This window comes from Salminus brasiliensis, chromosome 4, assembly GCF_030463535.1.
Source record: "Salminus brasiliensis chromosome 4, fSalBra1.hap2, whole genome shotgun sequence".
Taxonomy (NCBI): domain Eukaryota; kingdom Metazoa; phylum Chordata; class Actinopteri; order Characiformes; family Bryconidae; genus Salminus; species Salminus brasiliensis.
The window spans coordinates 8,154,353-8,175,985 of record NC_132881.1 but is presented as its reverse complement, the minus strand read 5'-3'; the positions used below and the strand labels follow the sequence as shown (position 1 = coordinate 8,175,985).

Here is a 21,633-nt window from a genome sequence, read left to right as displayed (position 1 = left end):
GTTACAGGATAATGCCAGATTACTCACCACTTGCAAAACCAAAGGATGTCACTTTAATGATATGCGTGAACGGATAACCTGAGCTTACAGACAGGTCAGATTTCTTGAAAGCTTTCATTTGATATGGTAATGTTAGTGATCAGATGGAGTCTGGAGTCATTTTCATCTGTTTTACTGCACTTTGTCTCACCCTTGTGGCGAGTCACCATAAAATAAATAAAATCATCACGGCTTGTTCTGCTGTTTGTTGAATTTAATGTAATGAATTTAAAATCAATAATTTTACTACATTCCATTAAAGCAGAAGAACTGCTTGAAAAAGCATTTGGAGGAAGGTTCATTTAGGGGAAGGTTGTGCGCATTAGTGCTAATTTTCACGTTCCCCACAGTGAACACTGTGGCTGTGTATAAGTAGGGAAAAAGGTAAAGGTAAAGGTGCACGTATTTGTCACTGTACAGCGAAATGTGTTCTCCGCATTTAACCCATCTGGTAGTGAACACACACTCACACACACACATGTTTTAGGAGCAGTGAGTACACACACACACCCAGAGCGGTGGGCAGCCAACTCCAGCGCCCGGGAAGCAGAGAGGGTAAAGGGGCTTGCTCAAGGGCCCAACAGTGGCAGCTTGCCGAGCCCGGGAATCGAACCCACAACCCTGTTATCAATAGCCCGGCGCTCTAACCGCTGAGCCCCCACTTAATAAAAAAAAAAAAAAAAAAAAAAAAAAAAAAAAAACAATAAGTATAATGACACCATATTACAGAATCTGAATTTTAATTTTCCACTCATATATGAAAGTCGATCCTCAGGTCAACAGGCCTTAACAGGTGAGATGCCGAGATCTGTATGACGTCGACTACAAAGTGATACAGAGCTTTTATTAAGGTCCCAATTAATTAAATAAAAAATGAATGGAACTGAGAAACTCTAAAAGCTGGAAGAAAGTGAAATGTCTTTGTTATGAAAGTTACTGTTTGCTAAGGAACTTCAGAACAAACCCTGTCTGGGGTGAACTGGCTGTGTTGGAGCAGGGGAAAAAAAAAAAGAGGGTCCAACCCTGGTCCTGGAGATCAGATCCAACACACCTGGCTTTAAAATTCAGATGCTTCGGATAGCACGAGCATCAGCCATAACAAATAGTGTGTTAAATATCTCTGTATACCGTATTAGACCTTACAGTATATTGAAGGTGGCCACACATCTGATCCATTACCTGGATGCTTGATTAGGGTTGCAGCTTAACTCTGCAATTTCAGGGCAGTGATGCTCCGGGACCTAGGGGTGGAAAATACTCTGAACCTGTGTGTGTGTGTGTGTGTGTGTGTGACAATCTGCTCAGAAATGAAAATGCTTAAAACTGCAATTTTTGCTGCCAAGAAGCTTGTATTAATGAAACTCTCTAAAATAAAAAACTCTTTACCCAACAGTGCTGTTTTCTGCGTAAGAAGGCCGATCACACAGGTTTTAGTTGAACAATATAAAAAGTTGACAGGTGGGCTGAAAGTGGTCCAGTGGAATAAGGTGCGGTCACTATGACGCGAGGATCACCAGTTCGAAACTCCCTGTTCGGGGCCCTGTGAGAGCACTTGCTCACCACTCTGGCGTCTGTTGTCTGCCTGATGCAGCAGAGCCGAGAAGGCAACACTTTTCTCAGAGTTGCCCGGTAATGTTGCATCAGTGGCAGTTTGGGAAAAAGAGGTGGTGGCTGGCAGAAGGTGTGTGTGTGTGTGTGTGTATGTGTTGGTCTTCACTCTCCCAGTGTTGGGAGCAGCGCATGTGACCGGGGGAGAATATGTATGGGTTGGGTAATTGATGAGTGTTATTTCATGTATACCAGTTGCTCCCTTGGAATTCCCATAATCTCATGTTTTGGACATCTGTGTCTTTTATTTCCATCCCGTTCCCAAACCTTTTCCAACTGTAAGACTGTAAGTTCCATTTAGAAAGGTCATTATCCTTTAACACTTGACTTATATTGAGTGGTGCACTGTTGGGAACTATTAATGCTCTATTTAGTCTGCAGTTAGGGACACAATCCTTGTTTGTTGTAAGAGGAATGAATCATTTGTCATTAAAAAAAACTTGATATTGAAATTGAATACTTTATCAATTATCTTTTAAATCAATGTAATTTCTAAACAATCCAGCCAAATTCCAATAGGATGTAACTGACCACATTTACGAACTCCCATTCACAGTCACATTAGAAAATTGACAACCCATGGTCCATTGCATCAGCTCCATTTTCCATATAGGAGCAGAGTGTAGCTCTATAATTGGTTTCCCATCAAACAGACTCAGATTCTCACAACCACACAACCACTGCCTCTTTGTCATCTTCCAAAATAATGGGTCACAACATAGCTGTGTTTGCTGGGCTGCTACACGTATAAATAAGCAATCACACCAGTCACTTATTGCAAAGCGCAGAGAATTTCTACAGATCCCTCCCGTCTTTGTATGTTCTGTATTTTGTGTATTTTGTATTTATTTAATATAATTTCTATATAACTTTATTTTAATGTTTAGTATGTATCCAGTTTGCCCTCCTGTAAGGTAAAAGGGTAAAGGTGCACGTATTTGTCACTGTACACTGTACAGTGAAATGTGTCCTCCACATTTAACCCATCTGGTAGTGAACACACACTCACACACACACACACACACACACACACACACACACACAGAGCGGTGGGCAGCCAACTCCAGCGCCCGGGGAGCAGAGAGGGTAAAGGGCCTTGCTCAAGGACCCAACAGTGGCAGCTTGCCAAGCCCGGGAATCGAACCCACAACCCCCGCTGAGCCACCACTGTACATGTTGTAAAATCTGAAACTTGAATAATCAGACTATTGCTGGAGTTTTAAACACTGTGTCCACTCGCTGTCGACTCTGGTAGACTCATCGGTTGCTGAACAGTTTGTGTTTATTACAGTTTATTAAAAAACTAAATCAAAGTAATTGATTTGAATCAAATCACAACAGCCCAAAAGGTGCTGAGGGTAATGGTAAAAAGCCTTGTTGGATCAGGAGGGTACAAACTGAATGTTATGGTCAAAGATTGCATATTATCCTTGACCTACACCTTGAAAATCCCCAAAACTTCTATAATCTGCACTGGTGAAACTAATGGTGTCATTCGGAGTGAAGGGAGCTTTTTCGAGCAGTGTGTGGACATTCGTCTTTATTTGTCCTTTGGAGTGTAAACATAATATAATAAAAGAACAAACAGTACTTTTATTTATATATATATTTCAGGCCTTTGGTGGGAGAGGTTGCCTGGGGTTTTATCATTGTCAACTGAACAGACAAGACGTAACATTTAAATATAGTCTAGAAAACAAGCCCAACAGTACGTCGCTTTGTCAGTAGCACACTTTGTAACATGTTCAAATGCCCCCTCCCCTCCCCTCCCCTCCCTCCTCCAAACATACAGTATAAAACCAAAACTAAATTCTAATCACTTAAATCATAAAGAGCTCTGGTGAGCCGAGTGCAAATAGAAAATGAAGGCTTCACTTGTCTGTTCTTTGCACAAAGACACATTTAAGGTTTTCATGGTGAGATTTTGTCACACTGTATAAAAACAGATGATTATATTGTCAGCTTAAATTCTCATATGAGCATGGGGAGGTAAACACCCAGCGGCTCGGCAAAACTGTGTTCCCCTGGGTATCAACCGTTGCTGAAGTAGCACTCTGTAGTGTCCATGCATCTTCTAGGTCAAAAACAGTAGCAGTGTGTAAAAGACCCATCATCATCATCATCATCATCATCATCATCATCAACTGACCATTTTTGGTGAACAGACCACATTCCTAAGCAATTACTAGTTACATAATAGGGGTTCTGTGTAGGGCTGGCCCGAAATGTTTAAATACCCGAGTATTCAGTCAGTACACTGGTATTCTGGTCTCTATATAGACCTGGAAGCTTTGCCTTTTCTGAACCAATTAAACGGACTGCCCTATACAGCTTCAACTATTTAATGCCAGATCTGGCTCATTAGCTACTTTAAATTAATAAAAGAGTTTGGGTTTGATAAATCATCTTAAACATGCAAGTATGATGGTTAATATCGGAGTACGTACAGCTTTGCAGGCTGCATTATTACGTTTTTTGCTGAGGCTGATCGTATCAGACAAATTATTACGTTTGTTTATTTTGCTGCTGCCTCCTGGATATTTCTCAAATCACAGCAACATACAGCCTTAAAATAATGGTAGTTTATGACTCTTGACTATTACTGAGAACGAGTCTTCACATCACTGTTTGAACATCAGTGAGTATTCAAAGTAGAGATGCAGAGATACAGGAATTCTAGGTCAATTGAACGGTGATCTTTTTCAGATGCACTACATATACAAAATGTATCGGGACACCTTCTCATTCATCCTTTCTTCTAAAATCTAGGGTATAAAAAGGGTTGATCCTGCTTTTGTTGGAGTAACTGTCTTTACTGTCCAGAGACGGCTTTTCACAAGTTTTTGGAGCATTTTTCAAGCATTTGCTTGGAGGATTTGCTTGCATTCAGAGACCAGAGCGTTAAGGATGTTTGATGAGCACCACCCCACCTCATCCCCGACTCCACAAGTCCCAAAACATATTGAATGGAGCACCATCGTCCCAGAGAACACAGATCCGCTGTCCCACAGCTCAATGCTGGGGGGGTTTATATCCGTTTAGCCCACACCAGGCATTAGGCATGGTGACAGTAGGTGCCAAACTAATATTGGTCTTAAATTCCAGCTAAATATAAACATCTGTAAAGAAAATACCAATATAAGAATTCAGTTTCTTTCAAAAAATCAAACAATCAACGAGGCATCTGGGTGTAGCCGATCAAAGCAGAGAGGGAGAGGGGCTTATGGTTAAATGAATGGGCAATTAATTTTGACACCCAATATATTGGAACATGTATTGGAATTTGTAACGAATCTGATCATCAGAAGTGGAAACCTTCAAACTGAAAACATCTGTTTTGTTATTTCTGTTGTGCGCTTGGTGTAAATGTTAACATATGAAGACAAGGCACATATTCTGGGAATTTTGCTGCATTGAAATATGCATCAAACGGAATATTGAATTTAGTCTCTGGATTCGGATATCATGATTGATTTGTGCTCTTTCAAAGCCTGTGAAACGCTGCCTGGGCCAGCCCTCATTCTTGAGTTTCTCTAAAGCCACCACTCTTGAAAGCTTTGCTGTCTCGGACAACAAGAAAATTGGTCTACTAGGTCTTTGTGGTCAGTGCGTTAGCAACACAAAACATCTAAAAGTATCGACCACCTCGGGCAGCAGGGACAAATCAAACACTTCAGTAATGAGACCCCTGGTTGCCGACAGTCCCTTGGTCACTGCTTCGACTGGCTGTCTGAAGCTGAAGCCGCTGCTTCTGGCTCCTTGTACAGGCGGCTGAGATGTTCTACCAGTCCCTCCAGCTCCGGATTGCCCCCTAACTCCGCGATCAATCTGTAGGCCTCGGCCTCTAGGTCCCTGAGGGTCTTCCTGGTGTAGGCAAAAGAGCCCACCTTCTCCAGGTAGTCCACACAGTACCGCTTGATGTCCATGTTCTCGGTCCGCTGGCGCAGAATGTTCTGCACCTGCGTGCTCTCGGGCCGTGACCAGATGGCGTGGATGGTGGGGAAGGAGAATTTGCCCTCCGTCAGGTCCTCGCAGAAGCTCTTGTTGGCGCTGTATTCGCGCGAGCTCAGGTTGGCATAGTCGTCACGGATCTGGAAGTAGAGCCCCAGCGTGTCCAATAGTGGCTTCAGGTCCCGCTTCCAGTTTGAGAAGAGCTGCATGAGGCCCACGGCCAGGCCAAACAGCCCGCCCGTCTTCTGCAGCACCATGGCGCGGTACTCCGCCTCACTGGGGCATGTGTACGTGTCCCGCCAGTGTATGTCCATGCCCTGGCCGCGGTGCAGCTCGAGCAGCTGTCGTGTGAACACGTGCACCGCCTCAGGGTTGTCCAGCATCAGCACCTTCTCCAGGCCCAAGAAGTAGACATAGTTGGCAGAGTTGATGACCGAGGGCACGCCGTAGATGCTGTGCGCTACAGGGAAGCCGCGCCGCAGCTTGGAGCTGTCTTCAATGTCATCAATCAAGAGGCTGGCGTTGTGAAGCATCTCGGTCACCTCAATGATTACCTGTGAGAGAAAAGACAAAAGCATGAAATACATACACTTATACATTCTACAGCTGCAACACTATATGGACAAAAGTATTGGGACACAGCTCATTAAATTAGTCATGGGATTCAGTTTCATTCAGTCCCAATTGCCACCAGTGTATAAAATGAAGAAGAGCCAGGCAGTCGTGAAAGAATGGGTGGTTCTACAGAATTCCAGTCATTGTACTGAATTCAAACACAGCAGTGTAACAGGATGCCACTGAAAGTGGCCAACGCTCTGCTGACTCAATAACTGTGGAGTTTCAAACCTGCTGTTAGAGCTGAAAGGAGGACCAACTCTATATTAATGCATGTGGATTTAGTATGGGATGTCATAAAAGCTCCTGTAGGTGTAATGTGTAGGTGTCCCAATACTTTTGTTCATTTTGTGTTATATGAAAATAATCAGAACAGTAAGATATGCAATACAAATGTAGATTTAGTTTATAAATAGTTTAAATAATAGCTTTACTGCTTCTATAAAACAAAGTAAATCATGTGTTGATTTCCAGCCATCTCTTAGAGCTCAAAATTGAGACGACTATCAGATTTACTGGTGCAGGAAAATACATTTCCTGTGGCTCCAGGCTGTTTTTTTTTTTATTATTATTATTATTATTTTTTTTTTTTAAAGCGACTTGGTTAGAGCTATGGCCCGGCTGCTTGTCCATGTTTATTTGAATCTACTGTCTGTCTAAAACGAGCTACACTGGAGTTTTTTTCCATATTCTTTTCCATAATGGAAAGAATTATTACATTACATTATTATATAATGCTGGGGCGAGGGTGGACACCAAATTAGCGATGTTATGGATATGTAAACATTGTAAATCTGTATTATGCGCTGAACTGTGAGTGATCTTCTGCAGTAGATGGAAAAAATAGGCCTTTAAGGGGAGTCATGTTTAATGGAAACATTGTTGTGGTCCAATGAAAAAACACTTATCTCCAGAATGGTGAGTTTACAGGAAAAGTAAAGCCAATATGTTCTTAATTTTTGAAATGGAGATCAACATAAAATACAAGTTATTCCAAATAATGTAGAGCATTTCTTTTGGTCTATTCATCCAGAATTATTCACACAATCGATTTATTCTGTGAATTGTTATTTATTATTCTTTGGCAAATGATTTTTCCCTAATAAAATAAAAATAGAAACAGCACATTTTCAGGCAATATTGTTATTGTATCAGAAAACATCACATACCAACTCAAACTGAATTCAGTAAATCATAACACCCCTACTGGTGTATTTACATTTACATTTATGGCATTTAGCTGACGCTCTTATCCAGAGCGACTTACAAGGTTACTCGTATTACAGAGGCGGGTCAGTGTAGTGTTAGGAGTCTTGCCCAAGGACTCTTATTGGTGTAGTGCAGCATAGTCACCCAGACCGGGAACCGAACCCCAGTCTCCAACATGGTGCGGTAGCTCACTGGCAGGTAGTGGTGTTATCTGTTGCGCCACACCAACCTACTGTATTGATGTTCTTCTTAAAGCGCTCTATTAGAGATGGCACTCGTACCTCATGGAGCACTTCTACTCAGGCCCTGCACTGCATTGACCTCCCTGCAGATGGCAGCAGCTGATCACACTCCATGTTTTACAAACAGAATGAGGGGAAAGCCTTCAGCGTCAGGGCGTGTCTCAAGCAGACTGTATTCATAATTACATCATAGCTTATTTGCACAGATCCTAACAGAACACACTGGCCTGGTAGCAGCAAGCTGCTGGAGGAGAGAAAGGACACATGCTAGCTTTGTCATCAGCCTGACGATGTGCTGTAATGCACTCGGACGACATTTTTTAAGAATAGCTTATCCTGTCAAACATGCGTCAGCTATCCCCAAAATCCCCCCAACCCCAAAAACAGTACGTTTGATAAATCCAAGGACCGCACAGAAAGTTTCTATTACTAGGCATTATAGTATGATTAACAATTTATACTCTATTTGGCCAAATGTTTGTGGACAGCCCTTCTAATGAATGCATTCAGCTACTTTAAGTTCAGCACTCATTGCTGACACAGATGTATAAATGCACACACACAGCTTGTTTAGTTTCTGTAAAGAAGTATTGCCAATAGAATAGGACCCTCTGGAGCAGATAAACAGATTAACTTGTTGGCACTATGCCTAATGCCAGGTGTGGCCTCAAATAAAGCCCCCCAGCGGTGTTTTCTGGAATGATGGATGGTGCTCCATCCAATACTTTTGTGATGTGTTGGGGATGAGGTGGGGTTGTGATTATTGTGGTCATCCTGACCTGACGAATACTCGTCCCTGAATGCAATCAAATCCTCTCTAAAATCTAGTAGAGACAGTTACTCAAAAAAAAAAAAAAAAAACAATAGCTGATGAGCCAGTGTCTCAATACTTTTGTCAATATAGTGTATAAACAAATCTAAGGTTGACAGAAAACCAAACTACATTGTGGGTAATTGATTTTGCAGTCTAACTTACACACACACACACACACACACACACACACACACACACACACACACACTTCACTTGCATATTGAAATAGTCGTAACCCAAAGCTCGGGATCATAGTAAACGTGTCCCGTGCTCGCTTGCACTGCTCTGACTGGAAGCATATGGTTGGAGGAGTCTGGGTAATGCAGTCACTTGTTCGAGTAATTAGCGGTGACACACTTGAGCTCGAGGCTGCTTCACCCCTCCGGCTCGGCTGACAGCTGAATGGGGGCAGGGGAGGGAACACTGCTGCGTCAGCAGGTCAAACACAGCCTCTCATGACCCGATACTGAACGCATGCATAACCCAAACATAAACACAGGCTGTGCGAGGGAAAAGAAAAAGCCCTCCTGTTTCGACATACGCTGCACGTGTCGTCTTAGCCTAAGGTCAACATACCACCCTGTTGCGTCACCACCGACAGCTTATTCACAACAGGATCACAACTCAAAGAGCCAGTATGCATTACTGTTTTGTGTGATTTCAGCGTACATTATGTAATGTGATTTCTGAATCATGATACAGGGGATTTTTACTTGATTTATTGGCTTTAACAGTACAATAAAAGCAGCTAGGTCCAGTATGTCCATGACAATAGTTGTAGCCGATATTTTGCCAGCCCCCCTCGAAAAGTGAGATTTTTCATCTCAAGGGACTTCATTGTTAAATAAAAACTGAGATGTGATGGAAATACATAAAATCCACACCAAGGTCCACTCTGAAATCATGAGGATGTGTCTTCATCCACCCAAAAGAGAACAATAACAAAAATAGTAGACATGCACTACACGGACCAAAGTATTGGGACACCTTCCAAAATCAAGGGTATTAAAACAAACAAAGGGTTTGTCCTGCTTGTGCTGGACTAACTGTGTCTACTGTCCAGGGAAGAAGGCTTTCTACTATATATATATATATATATATATATATATATATATATATATATATATATATATATATATATATATATAGGAACAAGCATTGCTGTGAGAATTTGATTGCATTCAGCAACAAGAGCAGAAGTAAGGTCAGAATGTTGGATGATCACCACTCTAGCTCATCCTAAAAGTATTGGATGGAGCACAATCAAATGTTCCAGACATCGTTATACCCCTCTAGCCCACGCCTGGCATTAGGGGTGTGGCAATAGGTTCATGATCATATGCTCCAGAGAGTCTTATTCTATTGGCAGTACTTCTCTACAGGGACTAGACCAGCTGTGTGTGTGTGCATTTGCATGTGTCCACAATAGGTGTGTCATGAAGTAGATGAACCCATTTATTAGAAGGAGTGTCCACAAACATTTGGACATATAGTGCATCAGTACTCTTGCTAAGGTGTATTTGCAATGTGCATTTCTTTTAAATGTGTAGTTGTTCAGTCATTGTACCTCCTACAATGTTACTGTTCCTACAAAACAGTGTAAAAGGGAGAGGAGGATACATGGTACCAGTTTTAATTTCGTCATGATCATGCAGAAACCTTGAATCTCCGTTTTTTGCAGGTTTTTCAACCTTTTACCATAAAGTGAATCTGGCAGTACTTTACATTCTTTACAGAAACGCTGTTTTGCATGATGGGAGATATTTTAGAAAACATGATGTAGCCTATATTCATCAGAACTTTGTTGCAGTATATATACCCTTTATATATATATATATATATATAAACCCTCATACCTTTTTAACAGGGGAAAATAAATGTGCAGACTGCATCACTTATTAAACAAACAGCACACTTTGTGTTACAACACTCCTACACTACTACTATTACTACCACCAAAACAAGGTTTGGCACCTTTTGACTACGGCATCAAAGCAACAAACAACAATAAAAGCACTCAACCACAACATATTACAGCAGTAGGTCAATAACACTGCCTGGGGGCTGGAACCTAATAATCCATTTCCTCAGTGGTAAACAGACGAAAATCTCACCACTTAGAGAAATGTGGGATCAGGACTGCTATCATTTGTGCATTATACTCTTTAAAAATGTGTAAAAAACACAAATCATTATATAAAACTTGACATACTCAGAAAATCAGCAGTGGTTATTTATTTATAACTCTGCTTTTGTTGAAGTAACTAGTCTCTAGTAGCTTTAGCGAGGTCAGGATGTTGATAATCAATAACAGTACGACACTCTCTCGACATATTATTGCTGTTTTGTCTCAGCTACTGATGTGAAATACCTGGCTTATAGTGGGTGGGTTTTCTATAGTGTGTATGTGTGTGTGCACATGTGTTAGCATTAGCCTCCTCTTCTCGGTTCCAAACATGGTTCTCTTCAGTGCTTGTTACTTAAAAAAAAAAAAAAAAAAAAAAAAAAAAAAAAAAGGCGTGCGGTTCTCCCGCTGGTAAAACAGAGTATTTCTGATATAGTTTAATAATAATATTACATTAAGTTTTCAGGTTTCTCTGGAGTCTTAATTGTTTTGCAATCTTCTGAGAAGGCTCCTCACGGCTGCCGGCTGTGAATAATGTCCAGTAGTGGCACAAGGTTAAGGTTGAGGTCGCAAGAGGGTGCTCTGACCACCTAGTAAAAACTACGAATTGTTATGGGATAAGGCTTAAAATAGACTATTCCTAATCCATTCAAATATGCCTGGATCTGCCTCTTGATCTGATCTCTCTATATATACTTAATTATATTATATATATAATATATATATATATATTTTAATGTACTAATAAATAAGGTGGAAAAGAGGGCCTGATGCGATTAAGGGTGCAAGACAAGCAAACAAGTAATAATGATGACAATTATCCAACAGAGGCAGCTCATGTTAGTAATGAGCAAGCAATGGCAGCAAGGAGGTCAAGCAGGGGTACCGGGTTCAGTGCAACGTCTGCTGCACACAGGTTGTTATTGTTTAGTTAAGTCCATTGTTTAGCGATGACCATCCAGATATTCAGTAGATCTCTTGTTCAGTAACAGACTTGATAGTTGAAGCCCAAGACTGGGCTCAGCTTCAGCAGTGTCAGGGAGTTCACCCCTACAAAAAAGTGCATGTTCAAGCACTGGCTCAAGCACTGCGAAGAAGTAGCACGCTAGGCATGAACCACCGCAATGTCTGTCACGGGAGCAGGCGAGCGAGAGTGAAAGGCGCACACACACACACACACACACACACACACACACACACACACACACACACACACACACACACACACACACACACACACACACACACACACAAAGATGGCCTCAGTGTGCTGGGCGTGCAGCCAAGGCCGGAGTGGCTCAGGCGTTTCTCCTCCAAACACAACCTTTCCTCCGGCAGGATCCCTCCCCATAGCAACCCTGCCACTCCAGCACTGTCTTACACACAGACACACACTTCTGAACTCCTGTGCCTATACACCTACAGATACAAACTGATGGAGACTACAACAAGAAAGATTCACTACCCATATTTTATGTACACCATATGGACAAAAGTATTGGGACACCTGCTTCAGTGTTTCTTCTGAAATCAATGATGAGAGTTCTGTGATAGGAGCGTTAGTGAGGCTGGGATGGCGCAAGATCATAGTCTACCTCATTGGACATTTAGTACATATACTCTACTTTCTTATATTGAAAGAAATACTCCAATATGAAGTCAATGATTTGAGCTGCACATTTTTTTAAGACTGCCCCAAGCACCTGCGGGGTAAGACTGTGGGGAAACAGCCGAAAGTCTAAAATTATAACCCACACACATGAGGCAAGATCGTTAGACATTTCCCTGAGCCAGGCAATATGGCCAGAGGCTTATAACTGTTTGCATGACGCATGTTAAATTGCTCTGCCAAATGCAATGGAATCCCACAATACAGTAAGTGTTTCCTTCTCTGCTTTAAGTTCTTTAAAAACTGACACACTGTAACACAGTCAGATCAGAACATTATGACCACCCCTTGTTTGGAATGAACTCCGAATTATATCAGCCTAACTTCCCACATATGAGCACTGTGTAGTTCTGTAGGTGCAGACTGTAGTCCATCTGTTTCTCTGCATACTTCGTTAGACCCCACAGGACTGCCCACAGGTGCTATTTCGATGGTGGGTCATTCTGATGGAAAGTCAGAGAGAGAGAGAAGATTATCTGTGCTGCACAGTTTGAGTGTGTCATCTAGTCCTTCATCAGTTCTCACAGGATGCTGCCCTCAGGAATCTAATGGCTGGATATTTGTGGTTGGTGAACTGTTCAGTCCAGCAGTGGCACCAAGGTGTTTAAAAACTCCAGCAGCACAGCTGTGTCTGATCCACTCGTACCAGCACAACACGCACTACCACGTCCTCAACAACGACTTCAAGCTGTTGAAGCAAAAGAGGAGTCTGTCAAGTAGTAGTCTAAAAGGGCTGAGTACACATTATTCAGTGTTTCTAACTTTAGACTATATTCACTTTGAAAATGAGTTTTTAGACCATATTTGTTTACATAAAAAAAGAAATGCTGGCATCAGGCAATACGTCCTACTGTCTGAACTGAACTGTCTGTTGCTTTTATATGCTCTGGAAAAACAGTTAGGCAGCCATTAAAGGACTGTGAAGTACCAGGGCATTTTAGCGCAAATCTGGCAGCTTATGCCAGAAGGCTAAAAATGGATTATTGCTGAATCGTCCAGCAAAACAATAATCCACAGCTTTCCTAGAACAAATTTACCCAGAATTAAGTTTTTTTTCTCTCCTCATTCCTAAAATCAGTCAACCTGCAGACTAAGCTGAAGACAAGAATCCCCAAGTAAGAACCAAAGAGTCTAGAGATATTCAGAAAACAAATCTAAACATACATTTAAATGTTATATATAAAATGTCTTAAAAGATATTTAAATAAATGAATACATTTTGTTTTTTTTAAATCTGTATGTTATTAAATTAAGCAGTAAACAATAACTATGCTTTTGATGATTGTGCAGTACGTTCTCTGTACAGGATCTAAACTTTACTAAGCACATTTAAATTGTTGCATAAGAGCATATATAAAGGGACGAGGAATTACTAGTATTAACAATGAACAGAATTAACATTCGATCAGTATTTCAAACCATTATTTAACCATCAGTAAGAAGGTACCGCAGCATCCGGTCCAACACGACCAGACTCTGCAATAGCTTCTTCCCCCAAGCCATCAGACTTCTCAACGCAATAGCTTCTTCCTCCAAGCCATCAGACTTCTCAACGCAACCTCTCTCTCTCTCTCCATTTACCCCAGATAAAATGGGAAGCATTTTTTTGCACAAAGCATTTGTACTAATAACTTTACTACCTCACTGGACTCAATATTTATTACACACTGCAGAATTTGCACACTACCCCCAATTATTTATTATTCTCTGGTCTGTACTGTGTTGTGTTGTCTGTCCGCACTTATTTGTGTTGCACTTGTGTTTTGTATGCACTGTCTATGTTGCACCATGGTCCTAGAGGAACGTTGTTTCGTTTCACTGTGTACTCTGTATGTAGTTGAAATGACAATAAAACCCACTTGACTTGACTTATTTGATGATTAAAGAGCAGAAAGGTTTTAGTAACTCAAGGAAGCTCCTAATATCTAAAGAGAAAATTGTGATCCAAATAGGATTTCTTCCATTGGGGAAAGAAGTGGGGCAGAACCGTCCCTCAGGACTGAACTACAGCTTTCTCACCGACTCTGTTGGTGTTTTAAATAGGTTTGATGAGAATAAACACCAATTCACAACTCATTCCCAGACATGCGCTTTGGGAAAACGGCTAAACTAAGAGCGATTCCCACTTTCTTTGCACTTCTGAACCCTCTGTAGCATTTTACAGGTGCAGTGTGTGAAAAGCTTGGAGTGTAAATAGTGTCTGTTGTTTTGGTAATTTAGATACGCTAATGTATTGATAGATGTCCTACTGTACCTTTTATATGCACACTGAAGTGTACTAATTCTATACTGTGCACACTGCAAAGCAACCACTTACCACGGCATCCATTTACCAAACACCACAGTGGCCAGCTAGCAACCAATATAGAGACCACCTTACAATACTATACTAGCAACCACTTGGTAAAACCATAGCATACGATAAAGAAACCACCTAAAACCACCATAGCAACTACGTAGCACCCACCTATTACATACATTACATTACAACATAGCAATCCCTAGGACACCATAGCTGCTGCCAAACAACACCAACACCAGCAACCGCTTAGCAACACCACAGGAACCATTTAACATTGGACAACCCCCTGGGAAACCGGAGCAACCACTATGCAATACCATACCAACCACCTGAGATGGCTTGGCAACCACCTCGCTACGCCATAACCTCCTGGAAAAAAAACTGTGCAACCATTGTACTTTTCCAGTTACGACATGGAGCTTGTGTCCACTGCACCCCAACTTACAAGACACTGTTTGGGGTGGTGGACCATTCCCAGTACAGCACGGAGGCTGACAGAATAGACTTTCAGACAGTTACATTTTGTAGATTTACAGAAAACAGTTCTGTGATTTCCATGCAAATACACTATATTTGAACACATGCCAATGTGGCGCTGCTAGGTTGACCAGTGGTCAAACATTCAGGTCCTTTAGAAGACCACCTTAAAAGAAACCCACTATCAGATTAGGGTTAGAACTCAACTTCCCAGGTTTGTAGATCACCAGGACTTTGTGGTGCAGAATCCCCTTAACAACAAGGTGCAACTCGATGATACAGGGATGTAACAATCTCAACAGGCTGTATTAGGAGTGCAACAATACACTTAGCCTACAATTTGATTCAATTCATGAGGATAAAATTCAGACAATGTGGAATGAAGAAAACCGATGATGTAGATGTAGTTGTATTATCTAGTAACGAGAGAACTGGGATGCAGGAGGAGCATGGTGTATCATCACTGTGCTGGAGTGGGCTGTGGATTATCATTGTAGTTATGACTAGTATTTTAGCTTATGGCTTGGGGCACTAAAGTACGGCATTTGCATCAATGAATACCTTAATAAACCTCTATACTGTACTGAATCAAATGATCGTTAATAAGACATTTAGGGATCGATCGGCTATATGTCGCCAATTGTTTTGAAAGCTAAATGTGTGAGTGGTGTCCATGTTTGATGGGTAACAGTCCAAGCATTGAAGAGTCAGAGAACTCTAAAGTTCTAAAGCTTGAGAAATTGTACTCAGTGGACATTTCCTGATTACACTTGGTGTCTGAGTTCCAAAGACGCAGTTCCAAAGAACTGTTGAGGTCAACTGGAGCTACAGAAGAGAAAGAAGCTCTTAGAGAGCCGTTTGTAAGCTGGTAAGACAGGCTAAAAAAAACTGTAACTGCCAAAGTTTAGCTCTGCCTGCACGAGCATAATCCTCATGGAAAAGGCATAAGGAGGAACCAGACCTGCTACAAGCAAGAGGAGTTCTGGAAACTAGTGCTGTAAACTGATGACGTCTGAAGACTGAAGCTCAAAATCCACCATTAACTACCTAAAGAGAGACAAACACATTTCTGGAATGGCCCTTAAGACCTTGTCAACAAAAACATCTCAAGACCTCCTGAACAGAACCGGGGACTCTTGTATTTGAACCAAAATCGTCTCCAAACCAAGAGCCTGTTTCTGCTGGAAATACTAGGCATCGCAATTGAGAGGAGAGGAAAAGAAAAGAAGGGCTTATCTTGTCTTTTAAGACATCTGTTCACAACGTCTGTGAGAGAACTGAACGGGACTGCAGTCTAATTCTATCTAAGGTCTCTCTCTTCTTTGGCATTGCATTCCCCTTCAGGCTCTGCTCTGTACTCAGATGACCCATTCAGTCTGCAGATGCCAAGCAAAACTCCTCTTTCGCTGATCTTTAAAAAGGTAAACACCTACTAATAAAGCTCTTTCTGACTAGAGGAGGAATGTCAATTTCCAGTCCACAGTAGATTATTGTCTGTACTTCAACACGTCTCATTCAGAATGCCTCAAGAGTCTCGGTGAAGAACCGGATAATCGGCTAATTCATCAGGTGTAAGATCAAATAAGCGTGTTCTAACAACTGTGCAGCACTGTCTGGCTTTTCTATAGGACTTGAAAGTCTATGGGCCATATAGTCTAAGAGCAAATCTATCCATTTTACCTTGACCACAACTCTCCAGGGTCATTTAGGCACCCTTTTAACACATGGGCATTTTAACTAGGCTTGCATTTAACATTTACATTTAAGGCATTTAGCAGACGCTCCTATCCAGAGTCACTTACAATAGTGCTTCACTGTTTACTCAAGAAAAACCTCAGCTAGTTTGAAAAGGCTAAAATTTAAAGATACCTCCAAGTTAAGACACTACTAGACACAAGTCAATAGGGTGACCATAGTACTCTGCTATTCGCCCAAGTACTCTCTGAAGAGGAGGGTCTTCAGTCTGGGTTTGAAGACAGCGAGCGACTCGGCCGTTCGGACACCCAGGGGAAGCTCGTTCCACCACTTGGGTGCAGGACAGAAAAAAGCCTGGACGCTTGTCTTCCGTGGATTTTGAGGGATGGAGGGTCGAGCCGAGCCGTACTTGAAGCTCTAAGGGCTTGGGCGGTATAACAGTAATACTGTATTTAGCACATGGCCAAATGTGTTCATTCCCCCATGTGCATTTAAGTGAGCCACAAGGCTGTGGGAGCTCACTGACTGTTGAGGTCATAGAGGTGGGGGGGGGGGGGGGAACAAGCTCCCTGTACTTGCAAGATTAGCAATACTGAGTTTATCTAAAAGACAGCAAAGGAAAGCTAAGGTATGAGGCTTTATCATGTAAATGTGTGTGATTTGAGCCTGAGTTAGCTGGAACATGGACTGCGCTGTGGTGTTTAGCCTGCAAGCTAACTAACTCATCTACGTCTAGCGTTAGAGAACCAGCTCCAATCACAGGAGTAACAGAAAGGCCAAATCAGACCAATTCTGCTGACCTCAGACGCTTGACTTTGCTCTCAGACACAGACTCGTCTTATCGTCAACACTCGTGTCGGTAGCTCACTTAGTCAACAGCAGCTGCACTGGGAGTGGGCTACAGATCCAAAACCATGGGGAAAAACTGTAAATTGATCAACAGCAGTTGATAGTCATTTTCATCTAAACGTTTGTAATATTTGTAATGGTCAGCTTGACCAACATGATTGATCCTGCTAACTGAACGTTGCAATTGGTGTTGTGATTGTATGGAAGACATGCAAGCGTAATCCACTCCTTCCTTCGGTAGTACCATATAGCTCATTATTAACCATATTATTTTGAGATGGTATTACAGTATTAAAAAGTGGATACCCCCTCCACCTCAAACTCAACTTTAATATCACACTTTAAAACACATGGCAAATACAACAAAGGGTACTCTAAATAAATAGTGAATAAATAAACACATTAATTCTGGTTCTGTAGTTAGATATTTTGTGTATTTCTGTCTATAGGCTATAAGTAGTACTAATAGCAGTCTTTATCTTGGTATTAACATTTACATTAATATTTAAACGATCCCATACGGCCCTAGAGGAAACGTACGTTAGTGTACAAGTTTGTATATGAAACGCTGCCATATACAGGCTTATGCAGAAGTTTGCAAAAGACACAGACTATGTAGCGACTCGAACACAACTCAAATTTCAGTAAACTAATGCACAGCTATTCTCTTATTACAAAAAAACATATCAATCACCAACATGGTATGTGCAAAACCTCAGAAGCTTAACATAACGTCATTAAGAACTGTCAGCTGAATTAGATTTCCAGGTTTTATAAACTCTCTGACACTTTAAACCTTGTATGAACATCCAGCAAACACGGACTCCTCTTAGCAACTGAGTAAAGATCTGAAACGAAAGTAATCCAAACCCACAAGGACAGGCCCAGGCTATGAGATGGTTTTCAGCTTGTGGTTTCTACAGTGCAAAAAAACTCAGTTCCAAAGAACTGTTGAGGTCAACTGGAGCTACAGAAGAGAAAGAAGCTCTTAGAGAGCCGTTTGTAAGCTGTTAAGACAGGCTAAAAAACTGTAACTGCCAAAGTTTAGCTCTGCCTGCACGAGCATAATCCTCATGGAAAAGGCATAAGGAGGAACCAGACCTGCTACAAGCAAGAGGAGTTCTGGAAACTAGTGCTGTGAACTGATGACGTCTGAAGGCTGAAGCTCAAAATCCACTGTTAACTACCTAAAGAGAGACAAACACATTTCTGGAATGGCCCTTAAGAGTCCCTAGTCCCCAGTGACCTAAACATAATAGGACGTTTGTAGATTGACCTTAAACCAGCTGTGCTGCAAGATGAGCCAGAAATATCCCAGAACTAGAGGCCTTCTGCAAAGACGAGTAGGAGGTGGGGGGGGGGATGTCCAACTATGAAAACTGGAGGCAAGAGCAGAGAGTTCTGCTAGAGGGGGCCCAGAGTCCTTAAGTAGTATTTACTGCAAATATTGTTTTATGCTCCAGGAGTGTGTGTTTACTACATATGAAGCCTTTTCACAGACAGAACATGAGCTGTCTCTCTGTGAAAGTCCTCACTGAGGGAGTTCCTGGGCAGTGGGGAGTTCTAGAAAGTGGCCATTACTTGTCATCTGTAGAACAGTGTAGGAAATCAACAGGCAAGAACTGTGCAGATGATCAGATCATGGTGCTTTTTTAGTTTTTTATTCTTTTAAATTGTTCTAGCTTTTTTTCCCAACACAGGGACAACACAGAGACTACGAAAAACAACAAGCTTTAACAGCGGGACGTCTGAATGAAAACCTAAAAGGCCACAGGTGGCACGGTAAATGCTGCGGGCGCTCTGGAGGCACTGCTTACTGCTCGGGCAGCAGCTGAACAGTGGCACCACGCAAGCGCACTCTGCTTGCTGGGGTCAGGAAGAGTTTACGGCCAGACACATCATCATGCCACTGCGGCACAAACGAGAAGAGAGCAAGAGAAAGAAGGAGAGAGAGAGAGAGAGAGAGACACACAGCAAAATACAGACAGCGCTTTAACAGCAGATAATGAGAAACTGGAGAAGTCAGTCATGAAAAAAGGAAACAGACATGGGGGGTTTACTGTGAGAAGGAGGGGGGGGGGCTTTAAAGCCTTGCATGATGTACGAGGCTTGAGCGGCTGTGCGAGTGTGTGTAAGTGAGACCTCTTAAGAACCAGCTCTAGGCTACGACAGGCAGACAGGTCTCAAACAGTAATGACTCCGTTTACCATACAGAGCGCAACCAGCAAACTAGTTCAACATAAAAGCCAACCAATTACAGAGCTAGGCTTTTCCAGCAGCTTATCACCCTCCCAGTCTCTTAATGTAGCTCGCAAAATCCCCAGCAGGAAGCTGGCACATAATCGCATCAGTTATTTCCCTTCCAGATATTCAAACACACACACACACACACACACACAGACATCCATATTCTAATTTCTCTTCAGTAATCCAGTTAACATTTCAGCAGATCAGTGGGCAGATTTACGAGGGGGTTAGAAATAAAAGAAAGACACAAAGGATATTAGACCGCTTAAGTGCTCGAGTCAGTCTGATTACTGGGATTGGTAGTAGTGAGTGTTAAAAAAAGGCTAAAAATAAAAAGGGAATTGAGTGAACAGTAACACACAAGCACTGCCTTTCAAACATGCCCAAATACTGAAGTACTAAAGCGTAATTAAATACTAACGGCTCCTAACGTCACAACAGCCAGCACATTTCATTTTACTGAAAATCACAACAGATCAGTCAGGCGTGCTTCAGACCTTTTCTAAACGCACAAAACAGTTTTAACCCTTTATAGCCCGAACTTCAGAACATTTTCTGGCTTTATTTCATAAGAACTGGAAGGTTTACCAAATATTTAAAAATAGAAACACTAAAAAAAACACTTTGCATATAGGACTCATTTTGTTTGATCACATTTGATACATCCAGAAGTTTTTTTTAACAAGCTTAGACAAAAAAAAGTTTAACCCATTGTGTGTACATACATATATACACACACACACATATATATATATAAAATTGATAAAACATTATATATATATATAAAATATATAAAACTATATATTGTTTTATACATTTTTATATATATATGTATATAAAACATTATATATATATATATATATATATATATATATATATATATATATATACACACACACACACACACTTTTTTCTTACTAGCATTTGTAATTAATTACTATTTCTATTATCATTTAGATTTGAGCAATAATACATGAGGGGCTGCTGTAACATAACATACTGTCAAGAGGATGTTGATTGTTAGACGGCCATTCAGTTATAATAGTCGAGGAATTGTATTACAAGCAACAAGGGTTACAAGCAATGGCCAAATCATTAGGTGATGTTACAGACTATATTAATCCCATGGCTACAAATGGTACAGCAGATCATGCTCCCTCTGATTAGCTAATCTAAGTCTATCTTAAAACACACAATGTACCCTACCAATCCCATACCTACCTACCTACCTACCTAGCAACGCTCTGGATGAGTATTGCTGTGTTTTAAACCCAGGATATCTGTCTGTGGTGTATTTGTGTGTGGGGCTCGTCTGAAACCAGATGTTACACTGAAATTTGTGACCACTGAATTCAATGAATTTAATGGCGCTCAAAAGCTTGTCTTTTTGTTCCCTTCAGCAAGTAGAACAGAGAAACATTTACATTATACTTTTAACCCCACCGATATGCAGATGAGCGTTTCATTCATAGTTTTATTGTACAAATTGTTTGTTGTCTGTCTGTTCATTTAAATTAATTTGAACAAATCAATTAAACTCGACATACGAGGACTCAAATGCCTCCATGCAGACCGGCCCACATTTGTGTCCTTTAACTTAAGTTTAGTGGGGCTGGAAGCAAACAAAGACAAATGTATCGATGTACCAATATCTTGCTTGATCCAGACCAGGACAACAAAACTACAAGTATAAACACACCCTAAAAGTAGAATATATTGTATATACAATATACAATACATATCTTAAGAAATAAGACATAAGAAAGGACAAAACATACAGGACGAAGTTCT

At 41.3% G+C, this 21,633-nt stretch overlaps 1 protein-coding gene across 1 annotated transcript in view; it reads right to left on the bottom strand.

The window, feature by feature from the left end:
- Positions 1-3,170: 3,170 nt before the first annotated feature.
- Positions 3,171-21,633, bottom strand: part of ggps1 (geranylgeranyl diphosphate synthase 1) — a 43,121-nt gene continuing 24,658 nt past the window's right edge. The window contains exon 4 of the mRNA XM_072676802.1: positions 3,171-6,152. Within this exon, the coding sequence (XP_072532903.1) occupies positions 5,358-6,152 (795 nt within the window). The 3' untranslated portion in view covers positions 3,171-5,357. The remainder of the gene's footprint in view (positions 6,153-21,633) is intronic.